The following is a 22,352-nucleotide window of genomic DNA, read 5'->3' as shown; positions in this document are numbered from 1 at the left end:
CAAGTGCCTCAGTTTTTTCCTTTGCAGATCTAATTAACTCCTCAATTCTACTCTTATTTCGTCTACTCTGGATTTAGGAATGAAGTTATTTCTTATAATTTCCCTACAGTGCTCCATAACACACTGCTGTGCAATTTGGAGCTCAGGGTATTATTGACAAAAAGCAGCATGAAGCCCTTGCCTAGAATTGCTAAGATCTGTTTTCAGTTTTATGATGAGGTACTGGCATATAATAAAAACATTAATTTCTTCAAGCCATTTCATGCTTTTTTCATGTTCATCGCTCCCATGCACCGAAGCATTCTGGAAAGTGTCATCTTGGTATTTCTGATTTGCTCCAATATAGCTTGCATTCTTGTGGTCCCATGACACGGAGGCGTGCCGCTTGCCCTATTGTCCTCTGCATCAAGCTGATCGAGTAAGACTAGCTGCATCTATGCTGGCCCATTTTATAGTCATAGGAAGTGAGGTACTAACTTAATCAGTGCTACCTTTAGAGCCCAAATGGCTAGCTACAAGGTTCCTGCCATGTTTTTACAACCAAAAGGTACACCATACATTACCCTCACTGGCATTCCCTTACTTTGCCATTCTCCCTTCCCTTCCCCACTCTGCCCCCATTCTCCACAACATGAGGGATCTATTATTATTGTTATTATTACTAGTATTGGTGTTGGAATGGGCAAGGTTAACAGTAGGGTTAAGAAGGAATTGAAGACCACAGTAGGTGAGAAGACTAGGAAAACTTAACTGATCTAAAGTATTTCAAATCTCCTGGCCTGGATGAATGATATGCCTGAGTACTAAAAGAACTTGTAGATGTGACTGCTGAATCAATGTTGGTAGTCTTAGAGTAGTCACGTACTAGAAGACTGGAGATCATAATAATAACAATAATTATAATACCAACTCATATTTATATAGTAGCTACTGTGTGCCAGCCACTCTGAGAAGAGCTTTACAAATATCTCATTTGATCCTCACAACAACCCGAGGAGGTAGGTGCTATTATTATCTTCATTCAAGTTCCAGTTGAGGAAACTGGGGCAAACAAAATGACTTGCCCAGGGTCATAGAGCTAGTAAGTGTCTGAGGCTGGATTTGAACTCAGATCTTCCTACTCCAGGCCCAGTGTCTATCCATTGCACCACATAACTACTAGCATACTTTTCAAAAAGGGGTAAAAAAGTACCCTCTACAAACTATGGTCCAACGACCTTGATGTTGATTTCCTAGTAAAATTCTTCAACAAATGATTAGAGAACTTGTAAGTACTTAGAAAGCATTAATTACCATGAACCAGCATGGGTCCATTAAAAATAAGTCACACCAAATTACCCTCATTTCCTTTTTTGACAAGGTTACAGGACTGATGGATCAGGGAAATACCATGTATATAGTATATCTAGATTTCAGGAAAGCATTTAACAAGACTTCTTAAAATATCCTTTGAATAAGTAGATAAATAGGAGCTGAATGACAGTAAAGTTTAGTTGTACAGCTACTGAATAATTATAGCAAACGTGTTGATTAATTGATTGATATTAACAGAAGTTCAATGTAAAAAAAATCATAGTAGACCCTATCTTCATAATCATATAATTAACTAAAAGGTTATAACAAATATTAGACCCCACTGTACTTACTCTTTTTGATTTTTCTTAAAAAACTAACTCAGGAGAACAAAGTGTAGCCTTTTAAAGATTCCCCAACAAGGTGTTTCTCACTTGTTAAAATCAAATACAGTTCCTTGATAAAAGCAAAAAGAAATAACTGTTGTTTAGCAGGTGCTCCAAAGGGGAATAGAATGAATGTAAATTAGATGAAGAGTACTGCAAAAGATGACTTGTACAAAGAAATTATGTAAAGGATATCAACACAGAAATGTACAACTGGAAAAGGAGATGGGTCAGTCATAGAGTGATAGGGAGAGATAACAGATGGACAGCCTGAGTGTTTCAATGGAATGTTAGAAGACCCAAAAGAAGAAAGTCTCTGGCATTTTAAATGGATCGCACATGGATGATTTACAGGTATCATAGAGGACAAGAAGACATGAATAAATTGAGATGTGTGTCACTGGATGAAGTTTCTACATTGATGAAATTGCAGGTACAACGAAGCATTGCATGAAAGCAGAGACGACATGCTTAACAAATGTGCCTTTGATACAAAGCTGGGAGGAATAATTAACATGCCAAATGACAGTCAGGATTCAAGGAAGATCTTAACAGGTTAGAACCACGGATGAATCTAATAAGCTGTATTTTATCAGAGACAGATGTAAGGTCCTAATGGGTTTAGACCATATATGGAATATTATGTTCAGTTCTGGGAGGCACATTTTATAAGACACCATTGGAGTGTATTCACAGGAGGATGACCAGGATGGTGAGGAGACTACAGACAACCACATAAAGGACTGTGAGAATGAACTGAGGATGTCTGTCCTGGAGAAGAGAAACCTTCAGGGGGTCATGGTAGTCTTCAAGTGTTTAGGCTATCATTTGGAAAGGGGAATTAGACTTTTTTAATTCTAATTCCTAATTTTCTGTTTAGCCTCAGAGGGCAAAACTAGAAACAAGGAGTGAACTTGCCAAAAAAGCAAATGTAGTCTTGATATGAAAAAAAGGGAATGGGCTGCCTCATGGGGGTTCTCCATCCTGGAGACCTTCAAACAAAGGCTGGATGGCCACTTGCAGGAGAGATTCCAGTCCAGGTGTGAGCTGGACTCCATAACTACCAAGGTTACTTCCAACTACGAGATTCCGGGAATTTTTTTAACAGTTTCAATTAGTTATTCTAGGGTAGGCCATGGCAATCTGACAAAGCAGGGTATTAGACATGAAAAGGAAAGAAGCAGGGGCCAAAGAGATTTCTATGCATTTTGATATTAAAATGTAACAAATCTCATGCAAAAATTTTTGAGTCAACAGCTTTTACATTTTCTCTAACAAGATTATAGTATTTCCTTCTTCCTGTACCTCATTTTCTTCTCAAATAAAAATTAGAGCAAAACAAATAAAAATGGATATACCCTATAAAAACCTTATCTAGCTAGGTTTCAGAATCAAATTTTTCTGAGACACAATTTGAAATTCAGATATCACAGGTTTTTTTTTTTAAATAAAACCAGATTTAGAATTTCTTTTAAAAATGACACTAACCTAAATACCTCACAATATGGTGATGGTTCAGCAAATAATAGCATAATTAACACAGTGGAATATTATACAGCAATTAAAAATGACAAGCATATGTTTCATTTCAATACCTGGAGATGTGTATATGAAAAAACCAACACACAAAACAGTCTGTACACAATAATTACAGTGTGTAAAGTCATATGTATGGATACTAAAATTAGAAAAGAATTGAGAGACATAAATAGAATTTTATGTTCTTTGGAGTTTTGACAAGTTTTTCTAAATAAATAAGTTAAGTCTGTGTTTCAAACACAAGGAAATCTGACTCCTTTCTTAATTATTGAACAAGAATGTACACTGCTCAAACTCTCAAACCTTAGGCTATTATATATTTACAACAAATAAACAGTGTAATAGCAACATTATTACTTTCCTTCTGCCAAAGCATTCAATTGAGTTTAATTCAAAGAAATATTTATTTGGTGTATATAATGCGGGGATCACAGCTTATATCTAAATGAGGATAACATAAAAATCTTCACTTGTTTTAAAGACAAAGGGTGAAAGTGAACAGCCTGAGTTTCCTTACCTCCGCATTCAGACACATTGCGAGCTCCCGTGGTCTTCTGGTTCCCCGCGTCCTCTGTGGTTGGGCAGGGTTCACACGTTATTTGACCTTCCTCATCTTGGTACGTCCCATTTGGACATAAAATGCATTGCCCTTGTCCTCCGTCATATGTTCCAATGCTGCAAGGGACTAAAAAGTGGGAAAAAATGATCTGGTCAGCAGAGAGCCCAGGCACAATCTATAAAAATCTAAAAAATGAATAGATAATGCTGGTGGTAAATAGACACAGCACTAAAAGAAACAAAACGGAAGCTCTAACTTACAAAATTAATCTCAGCTCTGTGTTCCTGACTCCATCAATCGCTTACTATTTAACCTTGGGTGAGTTATGTTCCCATCTTGGCAGGGATGTTGTAAAGATGAAAAGACCAGCTCCCCAAGGACAAGTCTTTCAAAAGTGCCACATTTAACATTAGGCAGTGAACTCCACAGTCAGGGCTAGAACTGTATTTGCTGTTGTTCAGTCATTTCAGTCATGAGTCCGTGACCTCATTTGAGGTTTTCTTGGCAGAGATACCAGAGGGGTTTGCCATTTCCTTCTCCAGCTCATTTTACAGATGAAGAAACTGAGGCAAATAGGGTAAAGTGACTTGCCCAGGGTCACACCGCTAGTAAGTGTTGTGTCTGAGGCCGGATTTGAACTCAGGTCTTCCTGACTCAAGGCCTGGTGCTCTAGTCATTGCACTACCTTGCTGCCCTTGTAACACTGAATGGGTACCAGGAAAGCACCTAGATGTCCACAAAGAGGCAGCTGGTGGCTTGGTAGATAGTGTTGACACTGAATCAGAAAGACCTGAGTTCATATCCTGATTTATACACTTCCTAGCTGGGTGACCTTGGGCAAGTCACTTAACCTCTGTTTGCCTCAGTTTCCTCATCTATAAAATGACAACAGGAATACCTACTTCACAGGGCTTTTGTGAGGATCAAATGAGTTAACATATATAAAGTACTTTACAAAGCGTAAAGGGCTATGTAAATGCTAGCTATGATTATTACTATCATTATATGTTACTCTTCAGTCTCAGCACATCCTTTCTTTTTAGATAACATAGCTCCTGGATGATAATCCAGCAAATACAGAGTGAATGAGTTCTCCACTTGGGAGTGAAATGAGAGAGAGAGAGAGTCTCAAATCTTATCCAAGGGGATTTATCTAAGTCTCTAGTGTAGTATGCTAGGGATAAGAATGTGATCAAAGTTCCAGCTCCTCTACAACAAGTCATTGTTTAGGAAAGATAGTGCAGCCTATTTAAATTCACCATGTATTGCTTCATTACCATTTGGGTGACCCACAGTTTTGATTGTTTATATATTGTGATATTTCAGGCTTGATGGCCGGCCATACAGCATTACTAGAATAATACTGGTGTTTAAAAGAGAAGTTTATTATTTCAAAGAACAGCCTGGGATTCTTGAAAATGCTATAAATCTCCAAAATGAATTTGGGCTTCCTATCTCCTTCCTATCTATTCTGGCCCAGCTCATTATCTATGGAAGCACTGAGGTCAGCTGGGACAGGGGGATAGAGTGCTGGCCTTGAAATCAGAAACTCCCAAGTTTGAACCCTGACTCAGATGACCTTGGTTGGACAAGTCACTTAACTCCTCAGTTTTCTCATCTATAAAATGGGGGTGTTAATAGCACCTACCTCATAGGGTTGCTGCGAGGACCTAATGGTGTTTTGCAAACCTTAAAGTTCTATATAAATGCTAGCTATTAGCAATGTGTGTTTAAGAAGTATGTATGGAAGGATCAGGTCATTGGGCTAATATAATATAGTCTGGGCAATAAGCGTTCCTAAGGACGAATCTGCTTGAATCTTCATGAATTGTTAGGCTGAACTCTCTTGAATGGTTGTAAAACTAAATTAGGAGACTCCGTATTATTCTAGACCTTGAGAGACTCAACCCAATGTCATCCACAAACAGGAACACCTGAAGGACATCACCAACTAGCAAAGGTTCTTAACCTGGGGTCTATGAACTTGGTTAAAAAAATTTTTTTATAATTGTATGTAATATAATCAGTTTCCTCTGTGATTCTATATATTTGATGTTATATGTTTTAAACTTGTTTTAAACTTATTTAAAAAGTGTTATGTATTATTCCGAGAAGGGATCCGGACTGCCAAAGAGACCCATGACATAAAAAAGGTTAAGGCCTCCTAACATAGACAGCGTATGTTATAAGCAAACGTTAGGGTACATGTGACTTCATCCACTCATCACTTGCTTCTTATTTGGCTTATACCGAACATGGGCTTAGTAGCCACACTACTGAAAGGATAGGCGTCAAAACTACTCACCCAAATTTTAGTTCTGCTACACATTTATCAGGTGAGAACATTCTCTTAGCCCAGACACCTTAACTAGGTGAGAACATGTCTCAATCATTCGAGGACCTTAGATTAACTATGAAAAGCCTTTGAAAGTCATCAGATTAAGTGAAATGATGCCACAAGTTAAGTTTTGTAACCCAAGGGATTGTATCATGGCCTCAGGATCCTGCGTAAAAGCACTGAGTTAGTTGGAATTGGGGAGTTCCAGTGACTGGAAAGCCAGGAGAGCATATGTTCTGGCAAACCCATGAGAAGGAATAACTCGGGGATGGGGAAAAGGAAACCAACTGGACTTGGCCTCCTCACCCTACTCCCAATTTGGCTGGATGGCCTTTTGAGCTTTTCAAGATTCAGGGAATATTGAACTTCCTCTCTTCCCATCAGCATCCTAGTGGTAGCATGGGTCAGCTGATGACTGTGTCTGAATTGGGAGCCAAGGACAGATTGGACACAGATTCATGGCTCCATAAGGAGTTCAGCAAAGAAACTATGCCACACTTAAGGGAAACTTATTGAGTGCCCCAGGTTTAAGAAAAAAGGACCACAACAGTAAAAAGCTGTGAGTTACCCCTTTGCCACATGTGCTCTCTAAGCTTGAGCCCACTTTCCTCCTGACTCTTTATATGCTTGTGGAATAATGTGTCATACAAGAGTGCTGGCCTGAGTCAGGAAGACTCCTCTTCCTGAGTTCAAATCTGGCCTCAGATGCTTACTAGCTGTATGACCCTGGGCAAGTCATTTAACCCTGTTTGCCTCAGTTTCCTCATCTGTAAAATGAGCTGGAGAAGGAAATGGCAAACCACTCCAGTATCTCTGCCAAGAAAACCACAAAAGGGGCCATGAAGAGTCAGATACGACTGAAAAACGAATGAACAAAAACATGACTCACATCAACATGAATAATGAACACCTCTACAGACCACAATTATAAAAGGGGCAGAGAGCCAAGACCAAAGCTATAGGCATCACAGCTACCTATAGGACCTAGTCCTTTTCTTCCTCCTCCAACTCTGATCAAATGCCCTCTCCGCACTAAACATTACACTCTTTTGAACACAAATAATCAGTCGTTAGTCTCTGACTCTACCAAACCATTAGTGTATTAGCAGTCTTTTTTCTCCAATGACACCTTTAAATCCCCCCTAACTCAAGGAACCGTTATTAGACACCTCCCTTTGTCAGCTGATCGCAGAGAGAACTCTTCCCTTCTCAGTCACTGACTCTTAACCTTCAGTATCCTGACATTGTCTCTCTTACCAAACTAACTCAGGTTACAAGCAGAAAGAGTAAGTTACCTACTTTGGGCACATAACAATTTATAAGATTATTAATGTAAGAGAGTATTCACATGGATGACATCAGAATGATTTCAAGAACTATGCCAATGGCAACTTTTAGAGAAACTGATCAATGTGGTTTACTTTTATCATAGTACAGTTGGCAGAGAACAGATCTTACAGCTGTATCGATGATGAACCTATTGGCTTGCCTCAAAGTTAATTACACGTGTTTGCGTGTGTAAATTCATTCTTTGGAGTCATTTAAGGCACTGGAAGCCTTTTAAAGAGTTCCATTTTGGAGAGGTGAGAGAATCTCTTACAACATCCTAGGTCTGGTATTGCTTCTTAAAGGACCGGGGGGCTACGAAAGGCACCATTGGCCTAAAGAGGTGGGATAAGGAGGGAGTAAATCCTTTTTTATTCCCTGTGAAAGCCCTATTTCATATAAACAGTCAAGGAATAACCATTTTTCTTAAAAGAGCACCTTCTATAGAAATAGCTTATGTCACATTCCTTTTGTTTACTTCACAAACAACATGAGAGGCAAGCTAAGATTTGGTTCTCTCAACAAGGTCTCCATGTCAAGAACAGCTTGAAGATAACTGTTTCCAAATGTGTTGAAGATCCAGCCCAAATAGAACTCGCTCAGAAATTCCAGTTGATTTTCTTCTCTCCATCAGCAGCCTGACTGTTGTGAGCCCACCGAACAAAGGAGTCAATTGCCTTGGTACACTTCATCTCTGCAGCCCCAGCCTTTGTGTGCCTTCAGTGACCATTAAAATCCCATTCTCAAATCTCACACAGCTGTTTTTGGCCCCCTTTAAAATAAAATACGAGAAAGCTTTTCTGATGCAAAAGGCGAGAGGCCAGCAGGGGCCGGGATTAATAGCTCCAAAGAGGTTTAAGGGCTCTTGCCTCTCCTTTCAGGCCCTTCCTCTTTGAGAAGTTGATGCTATGGACAAACACTATGGTATCTCTGGGACTAAGAAGGTGAACCTAATAAAAAGGGTCAGTTTCCAGCATCTAACTATTTTCTGAAGAATCATGCCTTGACTTTAGAAGGAAAGTCACAAACAGCCAATGCAAATGGATTCCCATGGTGTCCTCAGAGTTATCACATTTTAACAGTTCAGGAACTGAGGTCATCCTAAGCAGCAACATGTCCAAAGGATTTATGTTTTCTTCTATTTTTGTGAAAGGCCCTGGTTAATCACGGGGACGGCAGGATCTCTCCGACTATAGGATTTATTTGCAGTCTCTGCCCAGGTTTTTTGTTTTGTTTTAATGTAAGAAAGCATTAAAGTAGACTTGGCCACTTGAAAATATTACTACTAACTGGGTCAGTGAGAAAAGACAGGAGTTTCATAGTTGGTGCCCTGAAATAAACCTTTCATTCTCTTGTCTTCCAATAACTCTGTGGCTTAGAAATAAGAAAAACATCTTGTACTCATTTACTTTTCAGGTCCCCACTTCTTAAAGTGTATCTTCCAAAAGCCTTCCTCCCCTAAAACCATTCTTTCCAATTTATTGTTTTTTAAATTTAACTTTTAAAAATTTAAGAAAATTCTATTTTTTCTCCTTTTCTTCTCCCTTAGGAAAAAAACAAATGAAATCCCTGTAACAAATATGCATAGTCAAGGAAAATAAATTCTTACATTGGCCACATCCAAAAATATATGTCTTATTCTAAGCACTGGGTCCATCAGCTTTCTGTTACGAGGTCCTTCCTATATATTGTCAAAGGAATAGCCTTTTATTTTAAATGCTTTCTCAGTATGTAAAGACGTATTTGCATGACTTATTACAAGGAAGATGCTGTTCACTCAAAGGCTGACTTGGCATCACTAGCCAACTATAGTCAATGCATGTAAAATCTGATTGCAATGTTTTAGCAAAGACCAGAGTTTATCCACCTACTGCTCTGTTCCTAGCTACATAATCAGTAAAGGAGCCTCTTTAAAAATCTTTTTTATAGAAAACATATGAGAGTCAGTTCAGTCCAATGCAGAAAACTGGACTGGAAGCCAGGAGACCTTAGTTTTATCCACGGCTCCACTGCTTAACGCTATTTGACTCTAAGCAAGTCACAGTGCCTTTCTATGGCCCAGATCTCATACCTACGACATATGATGGCCTATAGGATCCACTCCAGCAACTCCATGATTTCAGGTATAGCAGAGGGTCACAAGTAGAGGTAAGCCCTTAGAGGACACGAGAACAAAATAAAAAGGGTAGCAGAGGGACTGAAGCAAGAGAACCACTATTTTTTTTAAAGCAAACTACATCCTGCCCCTCCATTTCCTTGATCTCTCAGGCTCCTTTCAATACTGAATCTCTTTCCTTTTTTCTTTTTTTTTTCCTTGACTTTTCTATCAGATTCCCTTTAAGGCTTCTGTTTCTCCTGCTTTTTTTGGTTAATATTTCCTGGATATTTCTTTCCCATTTAATCTAATTAACACTCCCCTTTTTTTGTCTGGGTCTATGAGCTCACTGATAGAAAGAGTAAGGTCTGGGTTTATTCTTCTACATCATGACTCCGTCCATTGATTGACTCTAGTTTCTGAATGGTCCTGGAGCTCCTCCATTTAGTAAAATAATCCCTTATCTTCTCTCCAGAAAGTGTGGTCTAGTAATTACTAGACCACTGTCCTGCACTGTCCAGTATTGCCCAGGAACTCTTCTTTCCATAAGGCTTGGTTTACTGACTCAGCTTTATCCCATAAACTCCTCTTCTTTGGGAGGCTTGGTCCTGAAAATCCTACCACTTGTTTAGAAACTAACTCATTTTTATTGCTCCAGAGTCAGCCCAGGAATCCTCATTACTCTATCACTCCGTCTAGCCAATGACAATTCTGGGGCCACATGGTTCCATGGCAAGGCCTCACAGAGGCACAGGGAACTGAATCTGAATATGTCTGCTGCTTTTCCCCACATGCAATCAATCTCTCTTTCTCTTTCTCTCTCTCTCCCTCTCTCTCTCTCTCTCTCCCCTTCCCTCTCCCTCTCCCTCTCTCTCAGCCCATCTGTTCTTTATTTTAAGGGCAAGGCTAAAATCACAGGTCAGGTACATGATTAGACATTAACTTTTTCAAATATAGTGTTAATGGGGATGCTTCTACCTTGTACACAAGAATGATTCATGTCTAGCTATATATCTGAGGCATCTTTAATACCAGAACAAAACCTCTGGGGGCAGCAACAAGAACCTAGGACAATGTCTAGGTACATAATTATTATTACAGTTTAGTTGGGGAGACAAAATCTATATGTGCAAAACAATTGGAGAATAATTTTAAGGCAACATAAAGCTGCATGATCTTTGGGAAATATCATAGCTTGGTCTTATTCTAAGGAATATTTTATACCAGTTATATTAAGAGTTAAACTGTTATCACCCAGAATATCAGATATTTTTCTTCAACAACAAATCTATACGATCATATTAAAAGCATCTAATTATTTTAAAATTTAAAATTTTCAATTTATTATAAATGTGTTTTTTAGGGGGAAAAAATTGGGTTATTCTGGTCAGGTCAAGTTAAGAAACACAAAATGCAGTTAACTCAGTCTTCACTGACCTGGGCTGGCTCCTTCCTCTTCAGGCAGCTCCTACTCCCGAGGGCCTACCCTACCAATACCAAACTTAGTTTAGATACCTGCAGCTCAGGACTACCAAACTCAAGAGACACACCAAACTTAGCCGATGCCATAGCTAGGATTACAGATGGGCAACACTGTGCCTCATTCATAACTTTCTTTAAAACCTTATCAGAAAACATTATTTCCTAAATGGTTTCTCTTTAGCTCTAAAATGTGTTATTCTTGGTATTATTTCAAGGGCCCACATTTTTACCAGTCTGGATACTCCTCCCATTGATATAGATTACAATTCATTTATGACTTATTAAGTGATCTTCAGGATCATTTGCTGTGGCCAACCCAGTGATAAGCCTCTTTCTCCACACTTGGCATTTCAAGGATTAGACCTGTATCTGAAGGCTCTTCATCTGGGTGAGACCTGTCAGACTTTGTTCTCTACTAACTTGCTCTTTGAAAACCCAAGGTAACTTTCACACCTCAAGGAGGTGATATGATATCTTTACATTTTTTAACGTGTTTCTAATATATTTGAAAAGTTTGCTTCAACTCAAGGATAGCGTATCCTTTGCACTACTCTTCACTGCTCCACAGACTCCTCTTTTAATAGGCAGTGCACAGGCAACTTTCAAATCAACCCCTATTTCAATTATCTCAACTTCCAAAAAGATGTGTTCAAGTCAGTGAGGTCTTACTGTACATAAATCTCTAAAAGAAAACACTTCTGATTAGGCGTCAGGAGTCAAAATATTGTCCACTACTTTTTCTCATTCAAGAAAACCAGGACGAATGAAAAGTTAAAGGAAGGTAGATTTCAGATCAAAATATAAGAATTTCCTAGACATTAAAACTGTATGAAAATGAACACACCATCTCAGAAGGAAGCAAATTCCTTGCCTTAAGAGATATTCAAGCAAAGGTTAGATAAACTTGTCAGAGATTCACCCATCAGACAAATGAGTTGGACTAAAAGATAACCAGGAAGGAGACATTTCCCATATGCCTGGTAAGTTAAGTTGTGCGTGTGCACACGCACACATACATACTTCCTCTTTCCTCTGTTAGCCCAGAGCAAAGTTCCTTCCTCTTGCAGCCGCCAAAAATTATGTCTTGAATCTAAAATAAAAAGATTGGGGCAGCTAGGTGGCGCAGTGGATAGAGCACTGGCCCTGGATTCAGGAGGACCTGGGTTCAAATCTGGCCTCAGACACATAACACTTAACTAGCTGTGTGACCCTGGGCAAGTCACTTAACCCCCATTGCCCAACTAAAAAAACAAAAAGAAAAAGATCCTGTCAGATTCCATCCATTCTTTTGGTTTGATCCTTACATAGTACCAGCAGAGTGCAGATCTTGCTCATCCTTCTGGTTTCTATGAATCCCATCAGACAAAGCAAATGAGAATATCTTTAAACTAGTCACTTTTCCCCCGACAATTCACAAACCCAACCGTCCATGAACATTTTCTTTTAAAACCAAGGGACCTGCCCAGTCCTATTTCAAATGTATGAAGTGAACAGGGAAAAGCATCAACTGCTTTCTAAAGCATCTGACCCTTACCCCAACTCCCTCCCTCTGACAATTCCTCTGCCTTAAGCCTGAACCAGCACAACAGCCTACTCAGCACAAGGGGAAGATGTATAACCATTAATTCCTTGTGATTTTCTTCTTGGTATGAAATCTTTAAAGCTGAAATCTGGGTGATTGAGCCCAACCAGGCTTCCCGAATCCTTCTATGGCAAGTGCAGCTACTGGGGAAAAGTCACTCTGCCTCATTAAGAACCAAACAAAACAAAGCCCCACCTAATTTAGTTTGACAAGCATTTTAAAGACACGTTCACTCACCACAGGCAGCTACATATAAAATACACTGTGCAAGCTGAATAAGCTGTCATGGTCATTAGGCCTCTCTTAAGATAACATCTGACCCTTATCCTTAGACCTTTGTACTCAAGCAACATATACCAGGCAGCGTTACAGCAACATTCTCATGAGGATTTGGTCTATGGGGCCCGAGAAATCAGTTTTCCCCAAGTTTCTGTCACAGAGACTCACGGACTAACGTACAAAGCCATCCAAAAGCAATCTAACAAAGATGGGTGGGTGGGTGGGAGGGAGAATCTGACTCTGATAGGTCTGAGAGAGAGATGGCTTGTTTGTAACACACAACTTGATAAACAGAACCCCAGAAAGTAGGAGGGACCTATACCTTGTGGACTGTTGGAAGAACACTTTGTAACCTATAAAGTACTATGTATATAAGAGCTATTTTTTAAGACAAAAAAAAAGACTTTTTATGTGTAAGAAATGGTCACACCTAGTATTTAAAAAGAGGAAAAAATTAACCGGTTTTATTTTTTGTTTAAGAAAGACAGTTGGGATAATGCAGGAATATTTGAGAATTTGCTGAGTAAACAGAGAGAGTTGCTTTCCACTCTATTTTGGAAAAGCAAAATGAACAAACAAAAACCCCAGCTTTCAATTTCATCAGGTGAGTTCCCAAGGGTTCAGTTCACCAGTTCAATTCAATTCAACTTTGATCACGTATCTACTACTAGATTTTGAGGATATAAAGGTAAAAATCAAACGATCCCTGTCCTTAAGGAATTTATACTTAATGGGGAAAATACAACTCCAGAGATAGGTGTAATAGATGGTAATTTGAGATTTCCTTAGAAGCAGAGAAATACAATTCAAGACAACCTTAAGCAACCCCTACAAGCAGCACAAAAATAGCAAAAACCTCTAAAGATAGGGACTTTGGGGAAAATGATTCTCTAATACACTACAAACAGAGCCATATAGCAATGTGCAATCAATCACAGCACTGACCAGAGCCCTAGAGCCAGCATCTCCGCTACTAGGGCTAAAGACATTATAAAAAGAAAAAAATGACCTCTCAGTACCAAAAGTATTTGTAATAGCAAAAATCTGCAAACAGCCTGTATCAGGTAATGCACCCCAAGGAGCATGTATGGGGAATGGGGCTCCAGGGGCAGGCAGGCTCCTCTACTCCAAACAGGCTTAAGATGGTGGCAGGAGGCCGAGTCACACAGGATCAGCCCCCTTGGTGAACCTTAAAATGAGAATGACTCCACTCAGTCTCTCCCTTACGGCAGTTCTCCAAAGTAGCAAGAAACTCCCTAGGCTTCTTGTGAAGGGTGAGGGAGGGGGCTGCCCCACCTCCCTAGCCTGGCAGATGTGAAAAACTGTTCACACACGGCAGCTAGTGCAGGAGCTTGCTAGGCAAGCCTCAGCCTGGGCCTTGCATTTTTGGGTTTTCTTCCCTGACCAGAGGTGACCACACAGCAATCCTGGCACGTGTGTCCAGCCTTAAAAGCAGCCTTATACATTCAAGAGGTCAGAAGTTTCTGGATTCCTCAGGTGGCGACCGATGCATGAGGGCAAGTGCCCCCTCTATATCTGCAAGAGCTCTTCTTGGAAAAGACCACCAAAAGGTGGGTCGGCTAAAACTCGGCCTGGCTTGTCAGAGGGCTGGGACCTGGAGGGGCATGCTCGGACAGCATGGAGCCGTGGTGAAATGCAATGCCACTTGAGTAGTCCTACATCACCTCCGAAGTATCTAACAGAAGGTATAAGTTCAAGTATTGCTGGGTGTGTGCTTCTGGTTCTTAGGCAGTCCAGCATTTCTTCTGTGTAAAAGAAATAAACAACCTTCTGATGACTGATTTGCATTGTACATGGAGTACTTCTCTACTCCCCGACTTGGAGAAAGCCAAAGCCTGTGCCTTAAGTCATTTCCCCTAGAGTGTGAGAGAAGAGAACTTCTCTTGCAACCTGTTCAGAGGTATCAGGATTCTAAGATAGGTTTAAGCCAAGATTCTGGGAATCTCTCCTACAATTTAATGGGGTAGTGTGTTTTCTAATGTTATTATGATAATGACATAAGGCATAATAGAGTGGGATAACCAAGGTCTTGACAGGGGCGCTGACATTTAGAGGGCCCTGACAGAATGTGCACTCCTTCAGCGGGATAAAAACAACCAAGAATAATTAGTTAAGATGGGAGGCTGCTCCATGTGCTCATTCTCCAGGCAAGCTCACTGACAGCTTGGCCCTAGGCCAATCTCTTTCTCTCCTTCCCAGGGCAGCAGCTTTAAGGTGTCCTGGGGTCTCCCTCCCTCCAAATGAATCCATTTGAAAAAGATGATTTGAGGGCATGGGTTTTGTGGTACATGCCCCTGGCAGAAAATCGATCATAATCGTTCTGAGATTTAGCATCTCAGTTCTCCTTAATCAGGGCCAAAGATTTTGAAAATTCTTTTAATGATTTTCTAAGAAATGAGGACCAAAGTCTTCATATCTAAAGACTCTTTCGTCCTCAGACTGTCTTAATTTCTCTTAAACCAAGTAACCAAGTTTTGATACTTACCACTGTGTAATGCATTACAAAAGGAACAGAATCCACATGACCCCAGTGACAGGGCCTCCAAAACAATTCTGAAATAGTGCAGTACTCAGTGTTTAATTCTAAAAATATCATCTTTTTGTTTCAAAATAGAACTCAAGTTTCTCTCTTCAGCACTCACTTTAAGGACTTTTGTAACCCTTTGGTTGACTCTGAGGTTGGGTCTTAGTACTATATGTGTTAGTCAATTAACATTTATTAAGCACCTACTATGTGTCAAGCACTGTACAAAGTATCGGGGACACAAATTCAAGCAAAAAGACAAACAGTGCCTGCCCTCAAGGAGCTTATATTCTAAAGAAGGGAAAATTACAAAAGGGGAGCTGAAAAGCAAAGATGAGAGAAGGAGAACATACTTACTGAGGGACATGAGGACTAAGATTGGAGAAGGAGAGATGGCTGGTCTGGGCTCTTTCCCAAAAGGCAGGGTGTCCAGGAAGAACTTATTCATATAATAATTAGATCTACCACTGGTAAGTTCTTCTCAGAACCTCCATTTTGGGCAGTGGCCCCAAACCAGCTATCCCTTATTCTCTGGACTACCCACCATGCTTCCTGACTCTACTCCTGTCTTCCAGTGGTAAATTCTTCCTATTATTATATGGGTGTTTGGTCAAAAGATAAGCTACAAGATGTTCTATGAGGAAATCAAGGTCTACATAATTTTCTCTGTCTTAAGGATAACGTATAGGAATTACAATCCCTTTTTCACCTTGGCCCAGTGTATTCTGAACAGAGCTGAATCCCACTCACACAATGGATGATGCTCACCTTTGCTCTCATCTACTATATCTAACACTCATTAGTCTGTAACCTAGTTCTCTAATTGGGGACATAAACAGATTATGGATGGGTTATATAATAAGGAAGGCTCCTAGCCAGCCTACTCACCACATTTGTCCTTTCTGTGCTCTTGCCCCAAGCCACAGGGATCTGTAGAGTGTTCAGACGCCCTAGGGGACTTTTGTGCCACTTCAAAATCCACTCCTGACAAACGAAGATGGAACTGCTCCCGGTGAACTGTTTTCCGGAGGGTGCGGATAGCTTTACGTAATCTCTTCTCTGTCTTCCTCAGGACACAGCTCAGATCACAAGATGCTATAGAATCAAGAGTAAGAGGTAAGGAACAACATGGAAAGGGTATAGGAGCCACAACACCTGGCAGCATCCAGTCTGAAATGCCAACACAAGCCAAAGTCCCAAACTACAATATTAGATAGGGGAGAGAAAGGTCTTCATCACAGGAAAGTGGTACTGACAGACTAGGCAGCATTCAAATGAAACAGAAATTTGGCAATCACAAAATGTCAACTTTGGGTTCTTGTAAGGAAGGCAAAATCCTTCTGCTTCCAAACCAAATCAATGTAGCTTGGAGGCAAAAAAAAAAAAAAAATAGAAAAAGGAGATACTTCATTATTTTTACTTTTTGGTAAAGAAAGCTGAAAAGTGAAAGATGAAGAAATAAGGAACAAGCTGGGAGAAGCCTTGATTGTACCTGGGGAAACTTCAAACCAACCTGTCACCTCCTGTTGGTTTGCTTCGAGCTCAAAGTCAACACTGATAAACATTTCTTTAGTCGTGGTTGGTCTGCCAAAGGCCCCAGGGACTTGCTTGCCAGAGCCACATGTAAGGTTTACATAGTGGAAGCCCTCTTTTATTGAGCTGTACTTCTCTGTGTGAAAAAAACAGAATTACAGGAAGCCAAATTCTAGCAAAATCAACAGAACATTCACTACAGTGCCAATAAACATTTTGTTACGAAAGCATTTAAGCGATCAAATGATAAAATCAGGCATCAAGAGATTACAATACATATAAATGCTTTGCTCACACTTTAAAAAGCCAGAGCCTCCTGGATCAGATCATTTTAAAATTGATTCATCCTCCTGAGAAGTCATTCCATTGACAAAAAAGGTTTTTCCTACTGATCAGAAATCTAAGTATGAAAACAGTACCAGTGCTGGAGAGTATCTGCCAATCCCCTGGAGTTCAGCTTTCATTATCACAACTGCTTGTGTGCAAATAAATGATAATAGCTTACATTTGCATGTGTTTTGAGGTTTACAAAGTACCTATCTCACCACTCTGTGAAACAGGCAGTGAAAGTACTATTATTCCCACTTTATTGATGAGGAAACAAAGGCCCAGGGAAGTTTAGTGACTTGCCTAAACTCACAAAATTAATAAATGGCCCCACCAGGATTTGCACCTACATTCTCCAACCCCCAACCCAGGGTCTTTGGGTCCCACTCACCCTTGCTGTTTCTACCCTTAGGATCCCCAAAGATCTTCTCTCCCATGAAACTGAGGAAGGGGAAGTTAGCTGCTCTGACCCGGACCAGCCAAAGGCAGGGCCTGGAGGCCACTCTCTCTCCAAGAAACCACACAACTGGAGAATTTTACACTGTATTCTTCCTCAATCTTTTTTTCTTTTAGCTCCAAATCCTGCTTCATTTACTTAGAAGTAACTACTTTACTTTAAATGATTCTTGCTTAAAATTGCACCAAGACCTTTGGGACAGCCTTAACTTTGTTTTGTTTGCTTGTTTGTTTTTTGCTAGGCAATGGGATTAAGTGACTTGCCCCGGGTAACAAAGCTAGTAAGTGTCAAGTGTCTGAGGCCGGATTTGAACTCAGGTCCTCCTGACTCCAAGGCCAGAGCTCTATCTACTGTGCCACCTAACTGCCCCTGGCCTTACCTCTGTAAAAAAAAATCCTCTGGAGAAATTATGATCTGATCCAAAATGTCCTCACCCCATTGAAGGTCACTGTCCTTAAACCAAGCTGAATTCAGGCACAAGAGCATCTTCAGATGGGCCTTTTGCTATCTCTAAGTCTCCAATTTAGTTTCTCCAAACATGTAGATGAGCTCCAAATGTCAGACACCCTGCTGCATGGAGACACGTCCATCCATACCTGGTATCGTTGATGACAGGCCCTCTGGAAGCAGTTCAGCTCTTTTCAAACTACATTTGCCTTCATTCAGCCTAAAGGTGACACTTGTCCTGACGATGGCGACATCTTCAGAAAGAAATAGTGAGAGATATTACCCTCAGAGGCAAAGGAATGAAAAGATCAGATAATACTGAGCAAGGGCACGTTACACATTTTTAATACTTTAAAAACACCAGACTTCCGCATTTGCTATCTTATCCATAGCCTGAGAAAAATCTAAACCTCTTAGTTGTTGATTTAACCCCAAACTGGATTATTAGATACCATAATCCTATTTATAGCGCCAGAAAAAGTCTGCTTGTAAAGCTATACATATCTCTCCACTTCAAAAAAAAAAATACAAAGTAAATTGTTTCTTGAAGGAATGCACTTTATAGAGAAGTGTCTTCTGGGACGAAATAAATACATCAATAAATTTTTCAAAGAAAGAAAAATAATCCAAAGTTCAAATATGACAGAAAAAGTATTGGAAAAGCTACAAGTGAGAAAAGTATCTTGTAACTTTCTGAAAGGTCAGGATGTCTTCACAGTCCCAATTAGAACAGGGTCTGTAGAAGTCAACAAGACTTCTCTGACATTTTAAAAAAAAGAACCCTCTAAAGGCAAACCTTCCAGAAAGACAAAATAGAAATTTCATAAGCCATTCCCTTGCAGAAAAGCATAAAAAAGCAGACCAATTTTAAAGAGCAGACCTACGTGCATGAGATGGGACAGGACCAGGTCAACATGCCCATTGCCTTCCCATGGCTTTGGTACAGAAGGAGAAGATGGCTTTATAATTGAAGAGCAAGGCTGATGTTACTTGAACTAAATGTACTGAACTCAGTCCACCTCCGAGGGTGGCCATGAGTCAGGTGACTCGGTTCCCTCTAGTTCCCATACGTCCATGTTCTGGGAAAGGGCAGGGTCTCAGGCAGACTTCCTGCGCTTTCAGGATAGGTCTCCAGGGTCCAGATGCTATTTAAATTGCATGGACCACTTGGCAGACACGCTTACCTGCTCCCACAAGAGCTCTTGTGCAATACGGGGAGTGAGGGACAATTATTCACATGACTTCTTGGGCTACACAGGCTTATAAGTGCATACTCAAGTTGACAGAGGTCAATCAATCAATCAGCAAGTACTGATTAAGCACCCCCCATGCGCCAGCACAGGGCAAGGGTACACATACTAAAATAGAATGGTCCAAACTTACATTGAATAGGAGTGGGGGGCATTGTGTGCACATAAGCTTGTCTAAAATGACTGCAAGGTAATTCCAGAGGGAGGCATTTGGGGCTGGTGGGACCAGCAGAGGCCTTGTGTAGGAACTGGTGCTTGAGCTGAGCTTAAAGGAAACTAGGCGTTCTAAGACGCAGAGGCGAGGAGGGAGGGCATTCCAGGCAAGAGGAAAAGTCTGTGCAAAGGCATGGTGAGAGGGCATGAGAATGTCATGAATAAGGAAGAGCAAAAAGGTCAGCTTGGCAGGACCACAGACTGCATGGGGAGGAGTGAAGGATAGGGCTGGAAAGGTAGGCTGCAGTCATATGGTAAAGGTTTTAAAAGCCAAACAGGGGCTGGGAAATTCCATTACTCTCTGTCTCTTTCTGAGTTGTGCCAATTTCTATGAGCCTCTGTGTGTGCTGGGGCACACGTGTTCCCTGTGTACTTACCAGTTTCTCTGGGGGTTTGTAGGAAGTCCTGATCACTAACTGAGAAGTTTCTATAAACTGTCAGCTGTTACTTCATGTGATAAGACCAGAAATGTAAGGGATGGTGTGGGTTAAGAACATTTAGTATCTCTGAGGGCTCAACTGGTTTGAAGGCCACAGGCAAGGAAAAATTATAAAATGTTCTTTGTGTGCAGGAAAGTTCCTAAGGGGAAAAAAATCCTAAATTTGTAGAATGCTTTATGACTTACAAAATATTTATATCTATGATCTCAATTGATCCTCATAGCAAGCCTATGGAGTAGATAAGGCAGGGATTGTTACTATTAACTACCATTGTTATTATTATTATTAATTATCATTATTATTATTCTCATTTGACAGATAAAATGTGGTCAGCTCTCAGCAACATGGCCCTGTCAGCCTACCTGGAAAACACTGAGCACTGTTATAGAATGTACGGCTTTGGTAATTACCCAATAAAGCAGAATCATTAGATTTATGTAGTTGACTCCTGAGATGAGAAGAGGCACCACAGGTGACAGAATAGGCATCTTGATATCCTAACAGGCAAAACACAGAATTCAACAATTACATATATGGACACATCGCACACAGGTAACGCAGCTAAAATCCCTACCTACAGGGAGTGGAAACTAAAATCATTCTGGCCTTTGCTGTCTATGACCTAACGTAAAAGAGGTTTATTTAGACAAAATGCCAAGAAAGTTCCATGTTAAAAAAAAAAAGAAAAGCACTTTGGTTAGAGTGGTCTATTTCCACAGCAGGCATCCACTTATCTCTGCCTCAGGTAAAGCCTTGGGGTCGGGGGTGGGGGTGAAGCAGACTTGATCACTCACCTGGAGAGAGGTGGACATCTGAGGGACAGTTTAGGAAGCAGTTATCCACTCCACCACTCTTAGTACAGCGCATGGACACTTTGGGGGACATGTTACCAGGCCGGAATCCCTTTACTTCTAAACAAGACAAAACACAAATATGTATGGAAACAGAAAACATAGTTTTCTTCCACAGTTGAAAATTATGGAAGGCAACACAAAAACATGAACATGTCAAAGCACATTCCATCTAACTAATGTTCTGGTCAGGGAAGAAGAAGAAGCCAGAAGAAGCCAGAGGTACACACTCCATTTCACATCCCAGGACAACAGCCCTAGGTGGGCTACTTTTCATACAGGAAAGCCCCATAGAAAACAGAAGCATACACCTGACAGAAACACAGAAGAGAGTACCAAAGACCCTACAAAGTATCTCCTGTTTCTCAACCATTTTTAAACAACGGACGGCGTATCAAGTGCAAAAGGCATGGAAGACATGGCAACCCACTCCACACGGCTGTCGGATCAAGACTTGTAAAAATGCTCACTACTGCACCCCCTTCTAGTCAAATGGTCAGAGCCTGTGGATGGAGGAAACACAAGCAGTAGGCCTTACCCATGCAGTCCTTCTTGTTCCAGTGGAGCTGGTAGCCTGAGAGGCACTGGCACTCATAACTTCCCACGGTGTTCATGCAGATCTGCTGGCAGCCTCCATTATTGATGCTACACTCATTAGTGTCTGAGGAAGAAAATCAGCTTTGGTGAATGGACTTCATACCCAGAGTTAGAAGGCAAAAGACTTCCTCTCACTCTATGGAAAATCTCCTTTATGCTGAGAACTGTCCAAAAGTGGAAACAGCTACCTCACAAAATGGTGAGCTCCTTATTGCAATGGCTCATTGGCAGCTATGCAGGGATATTTTAGATGAGATTATTGATCTCATATGGTTTGGGCCAGATGATTTCCAAGGTCTCTTTCAACTCAGAGATTCTACGATTCAGTTATATATCATCTTTACCAAGAGTGGGAAACCTGCAGCCCTGAGGCCACATGTGGACCCCTAGATTCTCAGGTATGGCCCTTTGACTGAATCCAAACTTCACATGTGGTCTGGAGGCCGCAGATTTCCTACTCCTGATCTTTACCCTTTGTGATCAGAAACAAGGGAATTACATGATACAAATGTTAGTAACAGCTTGCATTTATATAATGCTTTACAGCAGAGGCCTGGGCCCTGTGCAGCCCACAACACTCCCAAATGCAGCCCAAACCAGATTAAAATGCAATTGGAAAATATTTAACAAAATAGATAAAAAATACAATAAAATACAGATAATATTACATTTTAAAAACTAAGTCAGTATGTGGTCCTCAGGGATCCTTACATACAGAATAATGGCCCCCATTTCTATTTGAGTTTGACCTGACTGCTTTAGTGCATCCAAAGTCTTCTCCTAACAACAACAACCCTGTAACATAGATGGTGC

General features: G+C 40.6%; 1 protein-coding gene across 3 annotated transcripts in view; it reads right to left on the bottom strand.

Annotated features, from left to right (window-relative positions):
* The window catches only part of SCUBE2 (signal peptide, CUB domain and EGF like domain containing 2), an 85,052-nt gene that overhangs the window by 25,748 nt on the left and 36,952 nt on the right, over nucleotides 1-22,352 (bottom strand). For 2 of the 3 annotated variants that reach the window (XM_027852585.1, XM_027852588.1), the window contains exons 8-14: nucleotides 21,481-21,603; nucleotides 20,886-21,002; nucleotides 20,502-20,588; nucleotides 18,338-18,442; nucleotides 16,938-17,093; nucleotides 16,313-16,519; nucleotides 3,736-3,903 (exon numbers count right to left, since the gene is read on the bottom strand). In XM_027852585.1, the coding sequence (XP_027708386.1) occupies nucleotides 3,736-3,903; nucleotides 16,313-16,519; nucleotides 16,938-17,093; nucleotides 18,338-18,442; nucleotides 20,502-20,588; nucleotides 20,886-21,002; nucleotides 21,481-21,603 (963 nt within the window). The remainder of the gene's footprint in view (nucleotides 1-3,735; nucleotides 3,904-16,312; nucleotides 16,520-16,937; nucleotides 17,094-18,337; nucleotides 18,443-20,501; nucleotides 20,589-20,885; nucleotides 21,003-21,480; nucleotides 21,604-22,352) is intronic. The other variant, XM_027852587.1, reaches the window with a different exon arrangement.

This window comes from Vombatus ursinus, unplaced genomic scaffold (genome assembly GCF_900497805.2).
Source record: "Vombatus ursinus unplaced genomic scaffold, bare-nosed wombat genome assembly UNPS02009770.1, whole genome shotgun sequence".
Classification (NCBI taxonomy): domain Eukaryota; kingdom Metazoa; phylum Chordata; class Mammalia; order Diprotodontia; family Vombatidae; genus Vombatus; species Vombatus ursinus.
The sequence above is the reverse complement of the archived record's forward strand: the minus strand, read 5'-3'. Positions and strand labels throughout refer to the sequence as shown.